General features: G+C 38.6%; 1 protein-coding gene across 2 annotated transcripts; it reads left to right on the top strand.

Moving 5' to 3' along the window:
• Positions 1-9,519: 9,519 nt before the first annotated feature.
• LOC108604501 (proton-associated sugar transporter A) lies at positions 9,520-21,829 on the top strand. 2 transcript variants are annotated; one of them, XM_017993998.1, is made up of 8 exons: positions 9,520-9,543; positions 9,608-9,819; positions 10,392-10,654; positions 10,711-11,097; positions 11,147-11,370; positions 17,124-17,545; positions 21,273-21,447; positions 21,599-21,829. In XM_017993998.1, exons 2-8 carry the CDS (start codon positions 9,632-9,634, stop codon positions 21,827-21,829), a joined length of 1,890 nt encoding a protein of 629 aa, XP_017849487.1. In that variant the 5' UTR covers positions 9,520-9,543; positions 9,608-9,631. The 2 variants fall into 2 exon arrangements, with proteins under 2 accessions (XP_017849487.1, XP_017849486.1); XM_017993997.2 differs by lacking the exon at positions 9,520-9,543 and having other exon boundaries at positions 9,552-9,819.
• Positions 21,830-21,979: the final 150 nt, after the last annotated feature.

Here is a 21,979-nt window from a genome sequence, read left to right as displayed (position 1 = left end):
GTTTAGTCTGCCGCACTACGGTGACCAATTGGCTGTCGTCGGTTGGCCTAGCCATAACCCCCCAAGAAACCGAGGCAGTGCTTTTTATCAGCCGCAAAGCGGTGGAGACGGCACTGGTGACTATGGCCAACACCGAAATTAAGTCCAAAACATCTATAAAATACCTTGGCGTGTTGCTGGACACTAGACTGAGTTTCAGGGACCTCTTGGCGTACGCAGACGCAAAGGCTGCTGTAACCACTAGAGCGCTTTTACGAATCAGAGAACGGGAGGGGTGGCACTTTTTTAGCATCCGCAAGACATGAGTGTGGGTATGTACGCGCGAACACAACTCGAGGCTTTGAGCAATATACACACATCCACAAGCTTGAGCAAACGCGAATCGCGTATGCAAAGAAATAAAAGGGATGTCTTCAGACACCCACAGATCAAGTGCAAAGGAAAATGTGCGCGCTCACAAAATACGATCGGCAGGCATATAAACATAAGCGAGAAAAAAAAACGCTTGCTCTCTCGCTCTATCATGCACTGGCAGCGGCGCCGACGGGACAGCAGGTAGCGAAACAGAGGCGTATAAAAGGCGCACAAAAAAATTTTTTTTTTGCGTACTTTCGAAGGATGTCTGTCTGACATCCCTCACAAAATTGTAGGCTGCCCATGAAATAGCCGCGTAATAAGCATAGGCTGCCTGCAGCCGCAATTTTAGTTGTGTGAACGTATGTCAACATATTAGTAACATGTTATTTTTTTGGGTGGATGTACCCTTGCCGTTCTCTGTTACGAATTATGCCTAACACGAGGGTCCCCAAGAAATCGAGATGTGCGCTGCTAACCAGTGCCATCAGGGCGACGATGTTATACGCGGAGCCGATTTGGCTCAAGAAGTGGACTTCGCTACCTACAGCCGCGGTCTGGCGTCTAGACACCGCTTGGGGGCGCTCAGAATTTGCAGTGACTTTCGGACGATGTCCGACAACGCAGCATTGCTGCTAGCTGGCATCCCCCCGTTCACCGAGCTTGTTAGGGAGCCCGCGGAGTTACATGATGAGCTTCATGGCCGGGACTTACCAGAGGCCCGCAAAAAGGCAGTGCGACATGCTGTCAAGTCGCGGACTCTGGTTAACTGGCAGCGACAGTGGGACGCATCGACAAAGGGACGATGGAAGCACCTCCTCATCCCAAGGATTGCCAAGTGGCTCACCAGGAAGCACGGTGAAGTTATTTTCTATTAAACGCAGCTTCTAGAGGACATGGCTGCTTCCGCAGCTATCTGCATAGATTTGGGATGCGCTATCTCAAGCGAGAACCTCATCCCACTAATGCTGCAGAGTACCGCGAACTGGACGGCAGTCAGCAATTTCTCTGCAGCAGTGATGACAGAGCTGCGCGCTGATGAACGCGCTCGCAGAGGTGCTTTAGGATAGTTTAGGAGGAGTGACGGCGTTCGCGACGCATTACACCACACTTATACCTAATGCTCTAGTCCCAGATCAAAGCGTATTCAACATAATAAAGTACAAAAAAAAAAAAAATACATGCAAATGGGACCTGATGCAACTGGCCACTCCTCAACAACGATCGCAAAGAAAGTAACTTCTTCTCAGATTGACCGTAGCAGTGCAAACCGTTTCCAAGCTTTAAGCGATCAGGAAGAAATGGACACGGACAACTATGTCGAGCCCCTCCGCCTTGATACACCTCATACACCATAAAAGCACTAAACTCAGGTGACTGCGCTAGTCGATGGAATTATTCGGCTCCTCGGCACTTCCGCGAGAAGGGAATCATTTTTCACCATCACCAGGGACTTGAACATACACACAATTGAAGAGCAAATCGGCCGCCACACCAGCCGATCAGAAGACAAATTTGCAGCGACAACAAAGAGCCGTTCGCTAAGCACGCTATTCCTCCTGCCCGTCACTTAGACGCTTCAAACGGCAAGGTCTGTTGCCAAGACCGTTGGGACGAAAAAGACTTCTCCAACATTTCCTCCCCAGAGAGCTAAGTATGGGGTTTGGACTTTTACATTTAAAGGCTGATCGTGACATGTCGTTGTTAAGGTACATTTGTAAGTAGGATTCTACACTTACCAAAGAAATAAAAAAAAAAAAAAAACCAGCTTCCAGAAGACCAACACTTTCGCATAGTCATGCGCAATATCCATTATGAAGTCCCAACGGAAGATATCACTGAGTGTCTCCAGAGTGAAGGTCATTGCGTCTTACGCGTTTTTACTCCACGCAACAAGACAACACTACTCCAACTCAATATGAGATTTGTGGACCTGAGGAAGGCAGAAACTAACAAACTTATCAAAAACATCTCTACTGTCTGCAGACATAAAGTTAACTGGGAGAGCCACGCAAACAAACCGAACCTGTACAGTGCCATAGGTGCGAAAAGTACGGTCACACATAAACATACGGCACACCGCATTACGTGTGCGAAGATAACCATCCATCCTTAGAATGCAAACTTGAACAAGATGACCCTATGTGCTGTACTCACTTCGGCAAGTCTCATGCGGCCAACTTTAATGGTAAATGCATCCAGGTTGCTTTCAAGCAGAATCACCAGGCGAATGACAGTGCGTCCACTAACCAACTGAAGCGTTCCTTATAAGATCGTTCCTCTTTCACTCTCTCTGAAGATCATATTCAAGCTGTTAACATGGAGCTGTCTGCAAACAGAGGAAGATTGAATGCCTCGGTATAATATTTTGCCTTGAGGTGGACGGAAGCTGACGTTTTGCCACTGCTTACTCAACTTAGTGCCAACTTGTCACTAAATCGGCATGTGTGACCTTTTCCCTGCGACGCGGAGCCTGCTCGGATCTTACTTATGATGGGAACACCATCAACGGAGTTACTTTTTTTTTTTCAAGCTAAGTTTGTTTTAATTCGATCTTCCCTTTATGAGTCTAACAATAAAGTTGCAAATCTTAAAATAATACATTATCTAACAGTTTGATTTTAACTGAATAGAGACTACATGGTCCTAATAATTAGCGCTGGATTGGAAGGTCGTTGCGGCGAAGACGAGAACTGCTGGTTCTTGCTGAAACTCGCGTGAGAGCTCTCGCGAGATGATTTGGATGTACTGATAGCCTGTTGTAGTACTTTGTTATGATTTGTGCTATCTCTTCTCTGACGAGTGATATGTGAAGGTCCTTGTGAATGTTTTCATTCCGAACGTACCACGGTGCCCCGGTGATAGTTCTCAGAATTTTTGATCGGCGTTACTTCGCACTGTTTTTTTGGAGTCCACTTAGACCGTAAGCTGATATGGAGGGCTCACATCACGGCAGTGAAAACCAAGTGCCTTGCAAAGCTAAAGAAGCTCGTCTGGCTCCTTGCTTCAAACAAGCTGCAAATGGATACAAAAGCACTGCTCATCGAAGCAATAATAATGCCGACTTGGACCTAAGACATCCAAGTTTGGGGTACAGCTTCAAAGCTTAACAGACTGCGTGTGGCTCAGTAACGTGCTGGTCGGCTTGCGTCAGGTCCCCCTTGGTACGTCACCAACCAAGCAATTGAAAGCGTGTTTCAATTTGTTTTGATCGGAGATCAGATCAACAACCACAGTAGGCGATATGCGGATAAGCTTATAGCCCATCCCAACATGTTGACTAGCAATCTGGTCAACCCGAACAAATAAGAAGACTGAAAAGAATCCACCCATTAGATCTACACGCACCAACAATTGTTAACCGTCTAAGCCGAAACGTGACAAACATGCCTTCCCATACAGAGTACCGGTCATATTTAAAAGAATGAGTGATTCCGGACACTATTTAAATAATAATAAAAAAATAGGAAGCTTGGTGACAGATTTTGTCGTGTGACTTGGTAGCGCTGATCCGTGTGTAGTTGGGTGTCACTAACTTGGTATGATGACGGTGCTTGTTGTGTAATGTTTGTTATACGATTCTAGATCCAGCTTCCACAGAAGTCTAGTTGTTCCCTATGACATTGCCCAGCAAAACTCCTGTCAGCAACCTTATCCTGTTTTTACTAAAGAGCGCGAGGTCAGATGCTTGCTTTGGGTTTCATCTTGGCATAAGTGCGTTAAACCTCGCAGCCCAGTACAACATCAGTGACTTCTTTCCATACTAGATGGGTTTTCTCATCTCTGTCACCGAGCAGAGCTGATCCGGACCTAGGACATTCGTCTTCCATTTCGTTACCTTATACCTATGTATAAGGTATACATATTCATACCCATGCAAGTTTGACGGAAATTTCAGAACTCTGTGAAGCTAGAGTCTAGAGTTTTTATCGCTGCCTAACTGTCGATGTAGATTGATATTTTTTTCACTTGCCAGACATACCACCTTCCCTCCCCATTCGCCTCACAACTGCTCTCAAACTGAATGCGTGAACTGCTCAGAAGAACACCCCTCCACGGGTCGTCTATGCCCTAAGCATCAGCAGCAAAGAGAAATACTTAAAATCAAAACAACATAAAAAAAATATACATTGCTCGAGGCCAAATTACTGTTCCACGCAAGAGCAGAAAAAAAATCCAGCCCTTCTTCATACGCTGCTGTAGCGAGCGCCGGACACAACAACAACAACAACAACGAAAAAACATCAAAAGTGAACAAGTGGACAAATTAAAATTGGGTGCCACCAAGTTTTAGATACACTTTGACTAGATTGTCGCAGCAAACACACGCATGGACTCACAAACACATACGCACAAAACAGCGGACGCATCACAGCAGTTCGCTGTAGCGTCAGCAACGATGCCGCCGCTGCGTCGGCAGCGACGTTTGTAAGGCACGTCAGCACGTGCACCCCGCCTGTCTATATTAAAAATTGAAATGTGAATAATTCCTAAGTTATTTATCCCGATCGATTCTGAATTTTTTCACAATCGGTCGAAAACATGACTAGGCAATTTTGTGATTTACTTCAATTTGAAGATTTTTGTACTGCCTTATATATCGTTTATTTCGATTGCGGGGGAGGGGGGAGCCAATAAAAAAACCTAAAAAAGGGGGGAAGCGTAGTGTCTGGATATTAGGAGCACCTACATCCAATTTTGGTTGCTCTAGCCCTTATAGTTGCTGAGGAACACGCACTCATACAGACGGAACGGACGGACGGACGGACGGACGGACAGACGGACATGGCTCATATCTTACTCAGCTCGTCCGAGCTGATCAAGATTATATACTTTATGGGTTCTGCCACGGCCTTCTTCTCCCTGTTACATACATTTGAGCACTTCATAATACCCTTTTTCCATTTTTAACAAAAATGGCAAAGTGTATAACAACTTCATAATACCCTTTTTCCATTTTTTAAAAAATGTCAAAGTGTATAAAAATAAACTTATCAGTCTCAACCCAACTGCATTCCCTTTTACATATCCATCAGAGAACGGCAATTGCGGCACTTTTTAAGCATAATGGTGGCAGCCTAAGAAAACAAGCGCCAGACCATATACGCACACAGAAAACATGGGACAATACATGCACACACAACACAATACAAAACAAACAAGAAAAGGTCTGTGTGCTTCAGCCACACAGAAGAGAAGAGCAAAGAAAAATGTTCGCGAACATAAAATGCGATCGGCTCGCATAAACATAAGCGAGAAATAATCTCGGTTGCTATCTCACTCTGTTTACATTGACAGCAACGCCGACACGACAGCAGGTAGCGAAACAGAAGCATCCATAAAACACACAAAAAATGTTATGACCATTGCTACGGGAAGCTAATGCTCACACAAAAAATACTGCTCGGATCTCTCCGTCACAAGCAAGCAATTGTCGTGTGGTCTCAGCCACAATTTCGCTTGTGTGTGGCAGTGCCACAATGGTAGTACACATTGTGTTTTTAGGGGTGTGTGCACTCTTGCACACTGATATCCATCACTACGCTCAACTAGAAATCATGTTACCAAACTGGCTACTGATTTCGAAAGGGAATTTGAGCAACTTTCCCGGTGGGGGATAGATACTAAGATCTTCAACCTAGTGAAGGCCTTGACGATCCATTCGCGTTAGAGTTAATAACAACTTAACCAACTTTTATAAGTTACACAATGGGATACCACAAGGGTCCCCACTCTCTGTGGTTTTGTTCACGATTGCTTTCCAATCGATCAATAATATAATACTAAAGCACAAAAATGTCAAAGTGTATAAACAATAGAACTTTCAGTTTACGCTGACGATGCCATCATCTTCAGACAACTGGAAAGATACTAATATACTTAACTACCTTTAAATAAATAGTTAAAAGAAATCGTCGAATTGGGAGCAAGCTGTCCAGGAGCCACCCTGAGTTTTAAAACAAATGCAAACTATTTCCATATTTATAAAAAAAACATTCAATGTATATATCCAACTTCTAACTATGTAAATAACAATAACAATACAATATACTACTCCGAGTTCTTAAAATTCTCGGCCCTCACACTCCAAACAGTAGACTTAGGTTTAAAGCAACACTGTGTTAATCAATACATTAGAGATAGCCTTTAACAAACGCCTTAATATCATTAAGTTGGGTCTAAGGGTCGTCAATCCAACATCATTAGTCAATACCACAAAGAGCCCTAATGCTGGCCAAAATCGACTTATGGACTCGCAATCTATGGATTGGTGCGGCGCCTTCCAACATTACATTAAAGTTATGTCAATTATCCGCAGATGCTCCAAGTTCTTCAATAAACATCAACTGGATATGCCCTATAGGTGGAACAAAACCAGCCCACCGCCTCCGTGCCGACTATAGTGCCATAGAGTTAACACGTTTCTGCATTTCTCAAAAAACACACAAAAAAATATTCAAATGCTATCTACCGAAACTGAAAAATTACTTAACTGGAATTGGCTCTACACTGACGGATCCAAAGCCATTGAATCTACCAGCTTTGCAGTCGAGAACTGTTGTTTCAGCAGGCGTGCTTTCAACCTACTTCTCAATTCTCTACACCGAAGCTGTAGCGGTGCAAAAAGCAATCAAGCATGCTCTAGAGCTTAAAGGCAAATACTTAATTTGTAGCGGCAGCCTTTCAACTCTCAATGCGGTCAACAACACATATAACTAAAACAGCTTAATATGCGAAATCCGACACCTATGCATTACGTACGCCAACAAAATAAAACACATAGGCATAATAGTCATATTGCTGCAGCTAAACTGGCAGGACAATCTGCTTGCCTAACAGTTATCCCTGAAGTCAAAGACGACTTATGGCGTATTTATTATATACTGAAAAGAGAGGCAATGTCCGAATTGAACAAACAATTACGCACATAGAATAAAACAACACAACAAAGAACCAGTCTGCTAACCTTCTTCATTATTAATTATTCTAAAGGCATCCCATGAGTCTCTATTGGCCATTACTCGATGTCCACGACATTGCGGTTTGTCTTTGGTAGTCAGCTTATAGGGCAGTATATGTATCGCTTTTTCGAGAATGATGGGATTGTCTAACTGTTCCGCCAGGCTTTCTGGAAGGGTATCTCTGCCACACTATAAGAATTTGACCCAGTCTGTTCCCTTTAGTTTGACGGACAACTGCGTACCGTTGCAGCCTTCAGCTGTAAATTATGCGGCGGAGTTACTGGCACGTCCAGCGAGCTCAAACATTTCAACGCTTCAGACTTGTTGGTAACACCATCGATGGATTTGGATGCAGTTCTCCAGCGATTTGACTTTGAATAATGGTTAGATGCAAATTCGATGATTTTAGGAATTCATTTAGTTCATCAGCAACAGTTGATCGGGAAATAACTGGAGTCCGACGAAAATAACCTGAATCACGGCCCCACAAAAATTCTTTTGGCTGTCACGAAGATCTCTCAATGTTCTGTACGATGCCCCCAGTGACATCTTATGGGCCATTGTGCATTCATCCCAAACAATTGCGTACCTGTAGCTTCTTGCCCATTGTGCTATTTTTAGCGATGTTGCAAATCGGTGTTTCGGTGATTTACAAGTTTAATGGTAATTTCAAGGCAGAATGTGCAGTTCGCCCGCCTTCTAGCAGCTATTCCAGATGAAGCCAACATTCCATTCCAATGAAGCAACATAATTTCGCTATCCAAAAGCAATGAAATTAAGAACGTTTTTCTTTTTCATTCGGGAGCATCAAGGAAATATAATTGACCACATATCACAAACATTTTTATTTTGCACTACGGTATGTTCGAAGAGAGAGCCCGATGGAAAATTTAAAATATATGTCTGTGCTCTAGTACCTAAGCAAAATACATGCCTTTTGGGGTAAAAAAGGTTTAAAAAGTTACTTTTTTCATGTTTGCCTCGATATGCTTTTATGGGATCAAAATGGAGTTCCCGGAAATTATTCGAGTTCTTCCGGCCTTTTAATCCACTGACCTCCACGAACATTTTAAGACCAAGACAAGATAAATCCGTTCAGCCGTTTTCAGATTATGATTTTTCAATAAAACTGAACACAATTTTTATACATAGATATAACCTCTGTGTGGTTCTTATATGGGGTGGTTGCCCCTTGACACACATAAAGATTTGGAAGAAGTGCGAACTTGATGCTCGTTGGCGTCGCACCCTAGGATATCGTCGACGCCCTCCTTCTGTATATGATAAACAAGGGATCTTCTCGTTCGAAGTGGTTACGAAACAGTTTACTTCCGTTTCTGGGAAAAAAAACACCCATACTTTATGCGATGTAGAGGGACTACTCTTCTCGTTTCCTCCCCTATAATCCTCATCTCCACATTCGTACATTACGCGACTGCTTGAGAGTGTACCGATGCAATAAGCCTCTCAAAATTTCGCAAGTTGTACTCATGCTTTTTCTTAAGCTTCTTGTCCTTGTCGATCAATGACGCAGGCTCTCACCTTTCAAGTCCCTTCAGGAACTTGAGAGTCTTTATTAACATATGTCTCTATATATTTTCCGGCATCAAGGAAGCATGGAGACTGTGCCACTGAAGAATGCCGAATGAAATTCGGCAAAATGCAAGACCTTTGCTTTCAATTATTAAATTAAATCATGAACTGCTCGCCATTCCAAAATGGACGCTATTTAATCTCACAATAACAAACTCAAAGTAGTCGCTGTCAAGTTTAAATTTGCAACAATTTTTCGTCTACACCTTACAAAATCGGATGCTCACATCAACAGTGTGGCAAACAATCTTTTTTGCAACGATACAACACTTCGTGAATACCCTAATTATAATTTCGATTAGCTACTGAATATTATTTTTATTATTGATGTCTATACAATTTCTGGGAGTAGCCAATGCATGTCTTTTTTAATATGTAAACAATTTATGTACAATTATTTTTGCCAAGAATATACGACTTTACAAGCTATTAAAGGGTAAACAATATACCATTCATTTAAAATTTTCTTGAAATATCAAGTTCACGCATGCCCGTTGTTACTCATTGGAACTCATCGGACATTGTGGGGCTTTCCAATGGTGTGCTTGTTAGTCTCTTTGTACAATCTGAGCTCATTTACGCATTGAATGCCAAGTTCAGCAATTGTCAGTTTTGTGAAACAAGCTTTATATATGTATGTTGTCAGAAACCTTATAAATTTCAAGAGTGGCATATAAAAGTTACTGGTTTTACGTTAGAAATATAATTTTGTGATTATTAAAATGGAAAAACTACAAGAGTATCAAGGATTTTCTGGTCGTCTTCATCAATGGCGGGATAACTTTAAAGAAAGATTTCATAATGACAACGAAGAAAACACGTTAAACTTGTTCGAAAAAGCTAAAAATACGGCTTTGGGTCAATTGAAAGGCAATATCAGCGGAAATGAGGATTATTCACACGTTTATAGGTAAGATTTTTCCCATCAGAGTATTAAAATCTTAAATTGAAACAAAAAAATAGCCATAATAAAAGAATATACAATGTATTATAAAGATATAAAATTTTAATTTTGAAACAATGCTTAAAATAAAAAATATCTTGATGGCTAATAGAATTAATAATAAAACCTTTGAGATTTTATTATTTAATGTAAATTAATTAATTAATGTTTCATTTTTTTATTGATGTTTGAATTCGATTTATTCTTTTTATTCTTTATCTAATATTAGTATGCCTCCATTTTATGCTATTATTATTATTACTATAATCAATATCAATATGCTCATTGTAACATTTTTTATTATTATTTATTTCGTTTTTCACAGTCTTCAACCTGAAAGGGTTTTGCCATTTTATGTTCACAACCCTTAACCTCGAAAAACAAAATAACAATAAAGGGATTTAGAGTAATTCAATTGTAGCTATGTTAGAGTCTCTCATATGTTAAATGCGTAAATCCAATAAAATTGGATTCCAGCTGAGCGCCATACTAGCAATACACACTAAATAGATATTTTATACTTTTATATTAATTTGCAGATACAAAACCCGTGCAGAGTTAGTGCGCGTCTCCGCTGCAGTGATGGGCATTGAGTTTTCATATGCTGCTGAAACAGCGTTTGTGTCACCCACATTGCTGAAAATTGGCGTAGAGCATCAGCACATGACGTTGGTGTGGGCGTTGTCTCCGCTGGTAGGATTTTTTCTATGCCCTATACTAGGGTCCTTTTCAGACCGTTGCAAGTTAAATATGGGACGTCGTCGTCCGTTTATAATTCTTTTGTCAATAGGAGTATTTCTTGGTAAATGCAATAATCACATTATGTCATCATCCAACTAATTAACAATAATTGTATAGGATTAATTTTAGTACCAAATGGAGAAAATTTGGGTTATTGGTTGGGCGATGTAGATCCACATTTGCAACTTACTGCTATCAATACTACTTATAATGCTTCTCACAATTTTGTGAACTTAGTTCCACACAGAGCCTCCGCGTCCACATCGGAAGATAAGGGCTTCTCTAAAACCTCACACCCTTGGGGAATATTTTTTACAGTTCTCGGCACAGTTCTTCTTGATTTTGATGCAGATGCCTGCCAAAGTCCTTCGCGAGCATATCTTTTGGATGTTTGCATTCCTGAAGATCACGCTAAGGGATTGTCCACGTTTACTATAATGGCTGGATTAGGTGGTTTCTTTGGTTACTCAATGGGCGCATTGAATTGGGATGAGACCGAAATTGGTAAGTTTAGACTATTTCTCTAATAACGGAAGCCTAATGTTTCTTATAGGCCGACGATTGGGAGGACATGTCAAGGCTGTATTTACTATTATCACATTTATATTCCTCGCCTGTGTGTCCTTTACAATAACCAGCTTTAAGGAGATTCCACTTTGGTTGCTAACAAATCCAAAGTATAAAACGAGTTCACAAGACCAACAGCACAAATCGTGTTTAAACTATGGTACTATTATTAATGACGATAGTAACAAAAACATTGAAACTGTGGATGAGGTAAGTAGGAAGCATCAAATATTTATTTTATACTTTGCTTTGATTTAATAGATATTTTCTTAAGTTGAGACTAACAATTAGTTATCAAATCTTATAATTAACATTAACTAACAGTTCTTTTGGACTGTTTTAGGATTTCACTCTCCTAGATTCCAGCGCAGAGTTAGTAGGTCATTACGACGAAGATGGGAGCGGCTACACAGCCTTGATAGCCCTCGCGCAATGGTAGTATTTTTACGTGTTCATCTATAACATCTCTAACTGGTTGAATATTCAGGTCTTTTTGTATGTTTTTGTTTCTAACGTACCCCGCAAATACTTCTCAGTATAGAGTGTAGTGTAGAGCAGTACCCCATATTCAAGATTAAGAGAGAACTATGGTACTTTTGACTTGTAGCTATAATTGTCGAACTATATTCCAAGATGTGTCACTTTGTGAGCTTCGTGATTATTATTCTCCATTCAGATAGCCATTTTTCAACTTCATCCAGCAGGGAAAATTGCGCTAATGCATGCATAAAGCACTTGGACTGTATCCTCTGCAAAGGTGGATGCTATTGGTCGTCTGCCGACAAAATAAAACACATAGGCATAATAGGTAATGAGCAGGCAGATGCTGCAGCTAAATTGGCAGGCAATCTCCTTGATTTCGATGATTTAAGGAATTCATTTAGTTCATCAGCAACAGTTGATCGGGAAATAACTGGAGGAGTCCGACGAAAATAGCCTGAATCACGGCCCCACAAAAATTCTTTTGGCTGCCACGAAGATCTCTCAATGTTCTGTACGATGCCCCCAGTGACATCTTATGGGCCATTGTGCATTCATCCCAAACAATTGCGTACCTGTAGCTTCTTGCCCATTGTGCTATTTTTAGCGATGTTGCAAATTGGTGTTTCGGTGATTTACAAGTTTAATGGTAATTTCAAGGCAGAATGTGCAGTTCGCCTGCCTTCTAGCAGCTATTCCAGCCACATAATTTCGCTATCCAAAAGAAATTAAATTAAGAACGTTTTTCTTTTTCCTTTGGGAGCATCAAGGAAATCAATAAGTCATCTTATTGATGGAATGTCGGTTGTGTAGAGGACATATAGCCAGGGAACTCCAGACCCAATCGTAAACACGTCAGACATATCAGAATTACAGCTCACTACGAATTACCTGTCCTGTATATAAGACTCTAATAGCTTGTGTACATTATTAGGAAGCGTTACTCTAATCTTATGCATAAGACCTTCAAACCAAACTTCTAAAAATACATATTTTAGTACAATATTTTTAATTTTCGAATGCTCTGCATATTTCGGTTGATGGGATTTTTTCATGGATTCTTAAATACGGATTTATCAGAGTCAGAACGCATTCTTCAAATACTTTTCATAGACATTATAATAGGCTTATGGGTCTGTACAACGAGGGAATATTATTATTATTGACTTTTTCCATCTTTCTGATAAGTGGCAAATTCATAGAATTTTTTGCTTGCCTAATATGCGCAACTCTTTCGCTACCTGCTGTTACGTCGGCGCGGCTGCCAGAGCAGACAGAGCGAGACAGCAAGCAAAATATTTTCTCGCTTATTCTTATATTTCTGCCAATCATATTTTGTGAGCGCGCACATTTTCTTTTGCCCTTATTTTTCGGCACTTGCAAGTACCCAGGCTTGTCTTGTGTATATGAGTAAAAGGCTCATGCATCTGTTTTGCTTGCGCGCGTATTTACCCACACCCATGATTTGCGAATGCCACCCCATGGTGTCGAAAAAGTGCCACCCCTGCCGTTCTCTGGTGAGCACCCCATTTTGTAAGATGTAGACGAAAAATTGTTGCAAAGTTAAACTTGACAGCTACTACTTTGAGTTTGTTATTGTGAGATTAAAGATGCCCTGTAATAGTGTGAAAACGTCCATTTTTGAATGGCGAGCAGTTCATGATATTAATTTAATAATTGAATGCAAAAGGCAGTCTTTTTATGATGTAAACTTTGCAACTCATAAATACAATTTTAACTTATTTTATTTTATAAATTTCAATTTTAATCTTTTGTACCGTATTTTATCGTTTCCATGCTTCCGTGCTGCCGGAAAATATATACATAGCTAGTTGGCTTTGATTTAATGTTCGAATATTCTCTTAAAGCACTAAATAACAGAAAAATACCAACAATTTTAGTATTTTTTTTTTACTTTTACAAAGCTGAGCGTTACAATGACTTTAGTAGTCAAGGTCTGGGGTCTTGTTTGCTTTGCAAGTCACATTCCATACAAATGTTGTTCGAGTAGGCTTACACTTTTACAACCATACAACACTTTGTTAATACACTAAAATTTAGTGACTAAATGTTTAATGTGTTATTAGTTAAAATTAATTTAAAACTACTTTAACTTGGTGGTTCTACTCCTTAAGTTAAATTTAACTTAATTTAGCTATTAAGATAGCCCGAACTAATTATCTACCAACATAAGTATTCTGTATTTTGAATTTTTACATGTACAATTAATTGAAGTTCGGAAAAGAAAAATTAGAAGCTATGTCACAAAAAAATATAATTTTTCGCTACAATAAATTTAAATTTCTGTATCAATGGTGCAATTCTTTATTGCCATCCAAATGTAGCGAGTTAACTCTTAAACTTGACTTCAGCCAATATCCGTGGCACTCCCTAATACTTAAGTCTTTCATTAAGAGCTGGAACGCAACTAATTAGGCAAATTATTCAGGTATTATAAGCAGCTGCTGGCTTGGAGACCTGGTAGGGATCGGTACATCTACATTAATTCAATACGATTAGATTAATGATTCGAAACTTTAATAAGTTAAAAACCTAATTGTCTCGAATCGTTCAGAAAAAGTAGGATTGAGCTATTCATTTAAGTGAACGCACGATTTATATATGTACGTCCAAGGTTATTGTAGTATTCAGTTATTAATTGTTCAGTCTTATTATCGTTTCTCATATAATTTTTTAATTTAAATCACTGCTTATTTTTTTATTTTTCAAATATGAATTTTCGAATTAATGAATGAACAATAATGAAACTGAACTAATGGCATTGAAGAGCTGTGCGATAGTGGAAGCTGCACTGCACTGTTCAATAATCATAATTGGTGTTATTTGGTCAAAGCTGGTGATATTTTGGGTTCAGATAATTTTTGATGAAATTTCATTGGCTCATGTTGAAGCTGATTGTGAGATTCATTTGTTAAAGTCGGTAGTGTAAATGCATTTGTTGAAGAATTTGGATGTGGCCGGAACACATTTTCAAGATTTTCTGAAAATGTTCTGGCGATGAAAATGTTCTGCACTTCACTGCAGGACCCGCCGCCTACTGGGTTTCTTATAGACATCATGGCGGACTTTAGTGTGTTGGGAGCTTCAACGTTGAATTTAAGATTTTGACTAATTTTTTTATGTGATACTGTAGCGTGCAGATCGCACAATGATGATGTTAGAGTATAGAACGATCAGCGTTCGTGCACTTCTGGCTTTACTGATTTAGCTCGCCGGATGGGGTAAGCGTTCTTGCTTCACTTTCTTAACTCGAGCTACTAAAAGACAAAAAATTCAAGTGCACTGTCGGAGATTACTATGTAAATGGTTCTAAAGGAAATGTCTGCAAATACTTCACACACATAGATTACGCAGTGGTAAACGGACCACATATTCTGCTAGGGTATGCATGTGTTGTTGTATGCCCTATTCTTTACCCTCCCTGCCATGGCAGCGTGCTTGAAACACTACGATGCTGCCCCAAATCCAACATCCCCATTGTAGGGTGCGATGAACCAAAATAATAAACAAAAAATAATAAACTACAAAATATTCGGCAGAAGCCTATTGATCAAAAATTACATCTATTGCCAAAAGAAAATTATTTTGCACCCCAAGTGTTATTTAAAGTTTCTTCCGTTATTCAATTATTTCAACGGTAGCTACGACGACTCACTGTATTTGCTTATTTGTTAGTCTCATTATGTTCACTTGAATTATACTGTATATGACAATGCGTCAGAGTTTCTGCTGGAATTTTAAACCTATTGATGTTATTTAGCTTTTCGATTGAAGCTGCACTGGAATTGCTACGGGTCACTTTTGCTCTCGGGCTTAATGGTCTTAACTTATGTTTAATTTGAATATAACGATCCATTTCAGTCTGCACGAGCGGTCCACCACTTATGTTGTTTGCATTTTGTTTCACCAGCAACGCAGCTATCGTTGAGTTTATTTGAGTTGATTCGTAGAGGGCTTTTCTTGTCACTGATGGTATACAGAGAGCGTGTGTTGCTGACGATGGGATTGAGCGATAGTTAAAGAAACTGTTGCGCTAGTCACTCGCTAATTATTATGTCTCTCACTACACTATAGCCTTGTCGCGTTGAGTTGATATAATATGGTAAAAATATGGATGCAACTCAAATCAGTTTGAGCTTTTTACCAATGAAATTTTAATGAAGAAGTCAAAAAGCATCCTTTAAATTTTAACATATGCCTGTAAATTGCAATTAGAATTACTGGTCAATAAAATTATTTTTGGAAACTAATCGTAATGACCATATATTTCGCAAATATTATCTGAATTATTCATTATGATTATTTTTAGCCCGTGTGATTTTTATACAGTTTGACTTTTTTTTTTATTATTTTAGTTTTTTTTCACTATGTTTGATTATTAACAGAAACATAAATTATTATTAATAAACATAATTTTACAAAAGTACAAACTCTTATTGCTTATTGCTATGAGAAAGCAAGTTGTTTCTTAATGGATCTTATATTTTTGACTTTTTGACAGCTTCATTGTCATGGGTTTAGGCAGAACTTTTGTACAGTTTGTATGTAATAATATTAATAGGTAAATGTGAAATATGTATATTGTCAATAAATTTGTGAATAAACATGTTTGTAAAATACTTAGGCTATTAACGAAGTGTTGTGTCGTTGCAAAATAGATTGTTGGCCACACTGTTGACGCGAACACACCATTTTGTAAGGTGTAGACGAAAAAATTTTTGCAAAGTAAAACTTGACAGCTGTTCGACTACTTTGAGTTTCTTATTGTGAGATTAAAGATGCTCTTTAATAGTGTGAAAGCGTTAATTTTTTAATGGCGGGCAGTTCATGATTGTAATATAATAATTAAAAGCAAAAGCCTATCTTTTTTAATGTAAACTTTGCATTAGGGAAACTCAATATTATTATGCTTTTTAAGCACTAAATAACACAAAAAACAAAAAAATTGTATTATTTTTTACGACTTTTACAACACTGGGTTTGCAACGTTAAACGATTTTCGTAGTGAAGGGGTGGGGTCTTGTTTGCTTTGCAAGTCACATTCCATACAAATGTTTTTCGAGTAGGCTTACACTTTTACAACGATACAACACTTCGTGAATTTTTAGTAATCATATTAATTAAATAATTGACCAATATACAAAATAATCGTAGTTCACATTTTAAGCCAAAAATAATCTTATTAATAACAACTATGAATTAATCATACTTAACAGACATTCCTAATAGTACTTATTAACTTTAATATCTATATCATTATTATATATGTATAAAAATAATATATAGAAATTTTCGTGCCTGTATGATTTCATGCAGATTCGAAAAGGAATATTATATGCATATTCAAAAATATAGGCTAACAATAAAACTATTTTAAAAATTAAGGATAATTGCAGTTACATAGGTGCTTGCAAATGATTGATTATAGATTTTCTCATTTATTTTAATCCTTTCAAAAAAAGGCTGTCGTGTCGGTTACTTCGGATAATTATTACAACATCCAAGAGAACGTTGATGAAACCACATTTACTGATAACCCGGATAACACAGTCGAAACTGTTATTGATTCTACAGGACCTCAAGAGGGCGTTGAAATAGAATCGCTCACGCATTACCTTCTTTCGATTATCCATATGCCATACTCTCTACGCATTGTTTGCCTTACGAATCTCTTTTGCTGGATGTCACATGTGTGCTACTCACTCTATTTCACTGACTTTGTGGGTGAAGCTGTTTTTAATGGTGACCCTAAAGCTATTGAGGGCTCTGTTTCGCAACAAAAATATGAGGAAGGTGTTCGATTCGGCTGCTGGGGAATGGCAATGTATTCACTTTCGTGTGCTTGTTATTCGCTTGTCATCGATAAGCTTATTCAGCGATTCAAGTAAGGCATTCCTTAATTATTTATACACCTAATGATATACATACATATATATATATAAATGTAAGCACGAGGAATCATCTCTCTTTTCTGGTGTGACCTCATATACATATTAATTATTCATGTATATATAGTTTTATTATTATTATTATTATTATTATAGTATTTTATTCAATACTTTCTTCGTAATAATCGGTCATTTGTATTCAGCTGGTCTCCATCGCATAGAGCGATTAGACCAGATGGTCTACATGGAAAATCAAATGAAAACGGGTATCATGAAGCTGTGTAAAATGTATGTAGTATGCACAAGGAGGCTTGGTTAACTCCATAGAGTTTATATATTCTTGATCAGTAAGACAAGTCGAGTCATATCCGTCTATATGAGCAAGAAGAACTTATACTATAAGAGCAAGTCCAACCAGACTTAGTGTGTAGGTTCCTCCCTCCTATGTGCAAAGCAATTCCTTTTTTTTTCCCCTCCCCCGCAAATCAAAAAAAAAAATGTATATAAAGGAAAAATTAAAATAAAATATATATTTTCCATGTAAACAGCGGGGTGTGCTGACGCAAGGTGTATAAATAACGGTTGCCTTGTATTCAAGACATAGGGGTGAAGCGAGTCTTGATAAGCCAGTTTAGGTTTAGAAATTTTGATGCCGATGTGCTTGCAAGTCAGCCGCCTAGATAGCTCGTTTTATCTGATTGGCGGTGAAGAAAATGAAGAACCTGTTTGCTGGTATTCCAAACCATTGACTACCATTTGATTTCATTGACTTTAATACGTTAGTCTTACTTACTTAGGTGGTCATATCAACCCGTTATCGAGTCACGGCCAACCTGAAAAACTCCCTCCAGGCGCCTCTGCTTTGTGCGCGCCTTCTCCAATTCATAACCCCAAGTGTGAATAGGTTCTCCTCCACTTGATTCTTCAATCGGAGGCGCGGTCATCTCCTTCGTCGTCCTTCGTTGACAATCGCTTCGAATACCTTTTTCGGTGGAGCATCTTCGTCCATGGGAACGACATGTCCGAGCCAGCGCAAACGTGGATGTCGCCGTACAGCTCGTGGTTCGTACAAATGCAAACGTCGTCTCCAACACGAGCGGGACCGATGATCTTGCGAAGAATTTTCTTCTCGAACGCTCCAATAGTGGCTGCATCCGTCTGCGACATCACCCATGCTTCTGCGCCATACAAAAACACGGATATTATGAGCGTCTTGTAGAGCGTTATTTTTGTCGATGGAGAGAGGACTCTGCTACACACTTACTGACTTAGCCCAAATATGTTAGTCAGCCAGCCATTTTTCCACAAAGGATTTTTTTTGAAAAGTTTTGAATAACAGGCATATCGGGCTGCGTTGTCTTTGCCTTGGTCCTCATATTTAAGTGCTCATACTTAATGTTGGCATTATCGAGTATCCAGATGGAATGGATGACACGATTTGGGAGCTCGATTACAATTTTTTCATTAGGTCGTTACCAGAGGCTTTTTGCGGAACTAACTCCTCAGAGACTAGTTCTTGATATTATTTGAATGAATATTGAAGGTTTGTTTCTATTGCATTATGTGTTATTTGTTAATATTGAGAGTTTTGTTTATAACGGAAAGCGGTTTAGTTAGTTACCTGGTCGCAACCGACGTTTTGCATCAAGCTTGGCTTTAATTAGCAGGAGTCTTTTCTCCTATAGAAGTTGGTCAATCCATCTTTTTGTAATGGGTAACCGATCTGACTGGGGGCTGTTCGAAGTGGATACACGTGCAGCTGCAGTGAGGATGACTGAGCATAATGTCGCTATGGTTTAGAAATTGAGAAAAGTTAAAGTAAATTGGATTTTTATAACTTTGTAAGTATCCAGCATATAATTTTGCTATTTGCAAGAAAATGTTTAAGAGTCCTTGCATTTTATACACATAATTATTCCACTTTGTGGCAATTAATATTTACGTTGAAAAATTAATCAAGCTGCTTTGCAAATTACTTGTGCCACCGTACTAATATAAATTATGAATTTTAATCAGATAGATGGCAAAGGTTTCAGATTCCTTGTTTTATTCCTTGTTGATTCCTTGCTACTCACCTAGTAGGCGTTGATTTTATGTACGTACATATCTTTGGTGCGTTACCGTGGCTTACATTTTCTGGGCTAAGCTTCCGTTTAGTTATTACACTGATTAATTCTAGCTTGAACATTAGGGCGCTCATGTTGATTGATATCGTCAACTTTCATTCGAAAATTAAATACATTCTTGTGCGTAGCTGGACATGGTGCATGCATCAGCGACGGCAAGAGTGCACACACCCCAAGAGAAATTGTGGCTGAGACCATACGTCTATTGCATGTGTATGGCTGAGACCACACGACTATTGCTTGTGTGTGACTGAGGGATCCGAGCAGTATTTTTTGTGTGCGCATCAGCTTCCCGAAGCAATGCAGACGAAAAAGGTCATACAATTTTTTGTGTGTTTTATGTGTGCTTCTGTTTCGCTACCTGCTGTCGCGTCGGCGTCGCTGCCAATGTAGGCAGAGCGAGAGAGCAAGCGAAATAATTTCTCGCTTATGCTTATGCTAGTCGATCGCATTTTGTGTTTGCGAACATTTTCCCTTGCATTTGTCTTCTGTGTGGCTAAAGGTCACAGACCTTTTCTTGTGTGTTTTGTGCGTTGTGTGTGCATGTATTGTTCGTGAAAAATTTTAGGTTGTATTGGATTCGCAAGCACACATGCTGAGGGACGTGTCGACGAGGTTACCTATTTGCGTAAACGATAAAGGTCGCAATTCTTATCGGAAACCAAAAAATGATATTGGAAATCAGTACTTCTTCTATATGAACCTAACAATTTTCAAAAATTGGAGAAGTTATGAACCTCGAATGTAAAAATGACGTTTTTGAACAAAAATTTGTATTTGACCACTGTAAAATACTTTAAAATTATTTTTCCTGAAATTTTTTAGGATCATATAGAAGATTAATAAATTTCCTACGAAATGAGCTAAAATTCACTTCAAAAAATTGTTTAGTTTTTTTTTTAATAGTGTACGCAAATTTATTAAAAATGTACAAAATGAAAGAGCAGATAATACGCTTCAAAGTTTTTGTTTTCATGATATTTTTAAGGTTGACGTGTTCACGTTCTGTCTAATATCTTGTGAAATATCGGGAATTCGACAATGAAACTTTTTGCTGGCATTCTTAAAAATTTGAGGAACAATTAAAAGCAATAAAAAAGAAATTCGATTTTTTCAACTTTCGAATTAGGTCTCCCCCTTTAAAATAAATATACATTTGCGAAGAAATATAAGACAAATATGATATTTTACGAATCATATAAACCGATCAACTTTTAACACAAATTTCTGAATTTTACAATTTGTGTTGTGAAGATGGCGCGCCCCAATAAAAAAACTAAACAATTGGACGCATTTAAGTTAAGCTAGAGCATCGCAGCAAACACATTCAAAGCTCATTTTTGCCAGCCGCAAGCTACGTTTATATGGCCCGTCAGCAAGGGGACACACAAGTTTCAGAACGATCGGATAAATAACTTGTGTTATTCACATTTCAATTTAGACAGCGGGATGTGCTTGCTGACGATCAGTGACGAGTTTTGTGTGTATGTGTTTGTGTGTGCGTGCGTGTGCTGCGATGCCCGAGTCAAAGTGTATATATATATAAAAATTGTTTATGATTTATTATAGCAAAATATCTACATTTTTAAAAATAAAGGGCAAAAACTGTATATGTTGGTGGACTTTTGTTCTATTGCACTGGAATGACTTTAATGGCTCTTACGCGTGCTAAAAGCAGTGTCATTATATTCAGCTGGACGGCTGGAGTCATGTACTCAACTCTCTTTACCATGCCGTACTTGTTGATTGCGCACTATCACTCAATAGGCACAGTAAGTACATACTAGCAATCTGTTATTTTCCTATAAAAAAGCATTATAAAAATTGTAGGTAGTTGAATGTTTTTTATATCTCATTCATATAATATATGTATATATGAAATCTGAGTTTAAGCTTACTGTACCTTTCCTATGAATATTTCAGTTTGAGGTGGATGGAGGTGGCCTCGCTAAGCTAGGATCTGGTGTCCGAGGTTTGGGGACTGATGTTGCCATTGTCAGCAGTATGGTTTTTCTAGCTCAATTTATTTTGTCGATGTGCATGGGCATGATTGTTAAGATTTCTGGGACGACAACTGCTGTTATAAGTACGGCCAGCTTCTTGAGTTTTTGTGGTGCATTATCAGCAACCAAAATTATTTATTTAGATTTATAAGCGTTTTTATGAGTATATAAAAATATATAAAATATTTATCGAAATATGCAAAAAAAAAAATAATTTTTCCGAAAGTCTATAAAATTCCTTCAATGCTTAATGTTAGTTCGTTGAATGGTTACCTAACAAATATTGTAATGCTTAAATAAA

Source organism: Drosophila busckii, chromosome 2R (genome assembly GCF_011750605.1).
Source record: "Drosophila busckii strain San Diego stock center, stock number 13000-0081.31 chromosome 2R, ASM1175060v1, whole genome shotgun sequence".
NCBI classification, from domain to species: Eukaryota; Metazoa; Arthropoda; class Insecta; order Diptera; family Drosophilidae; genus Drosophila; species Drosophila busckii.
The sequence above is the reverse complement of the archived record's forward strand: the minus strand, read 5'-3'. Positions and strand labels throughout refer to the sequence as shown.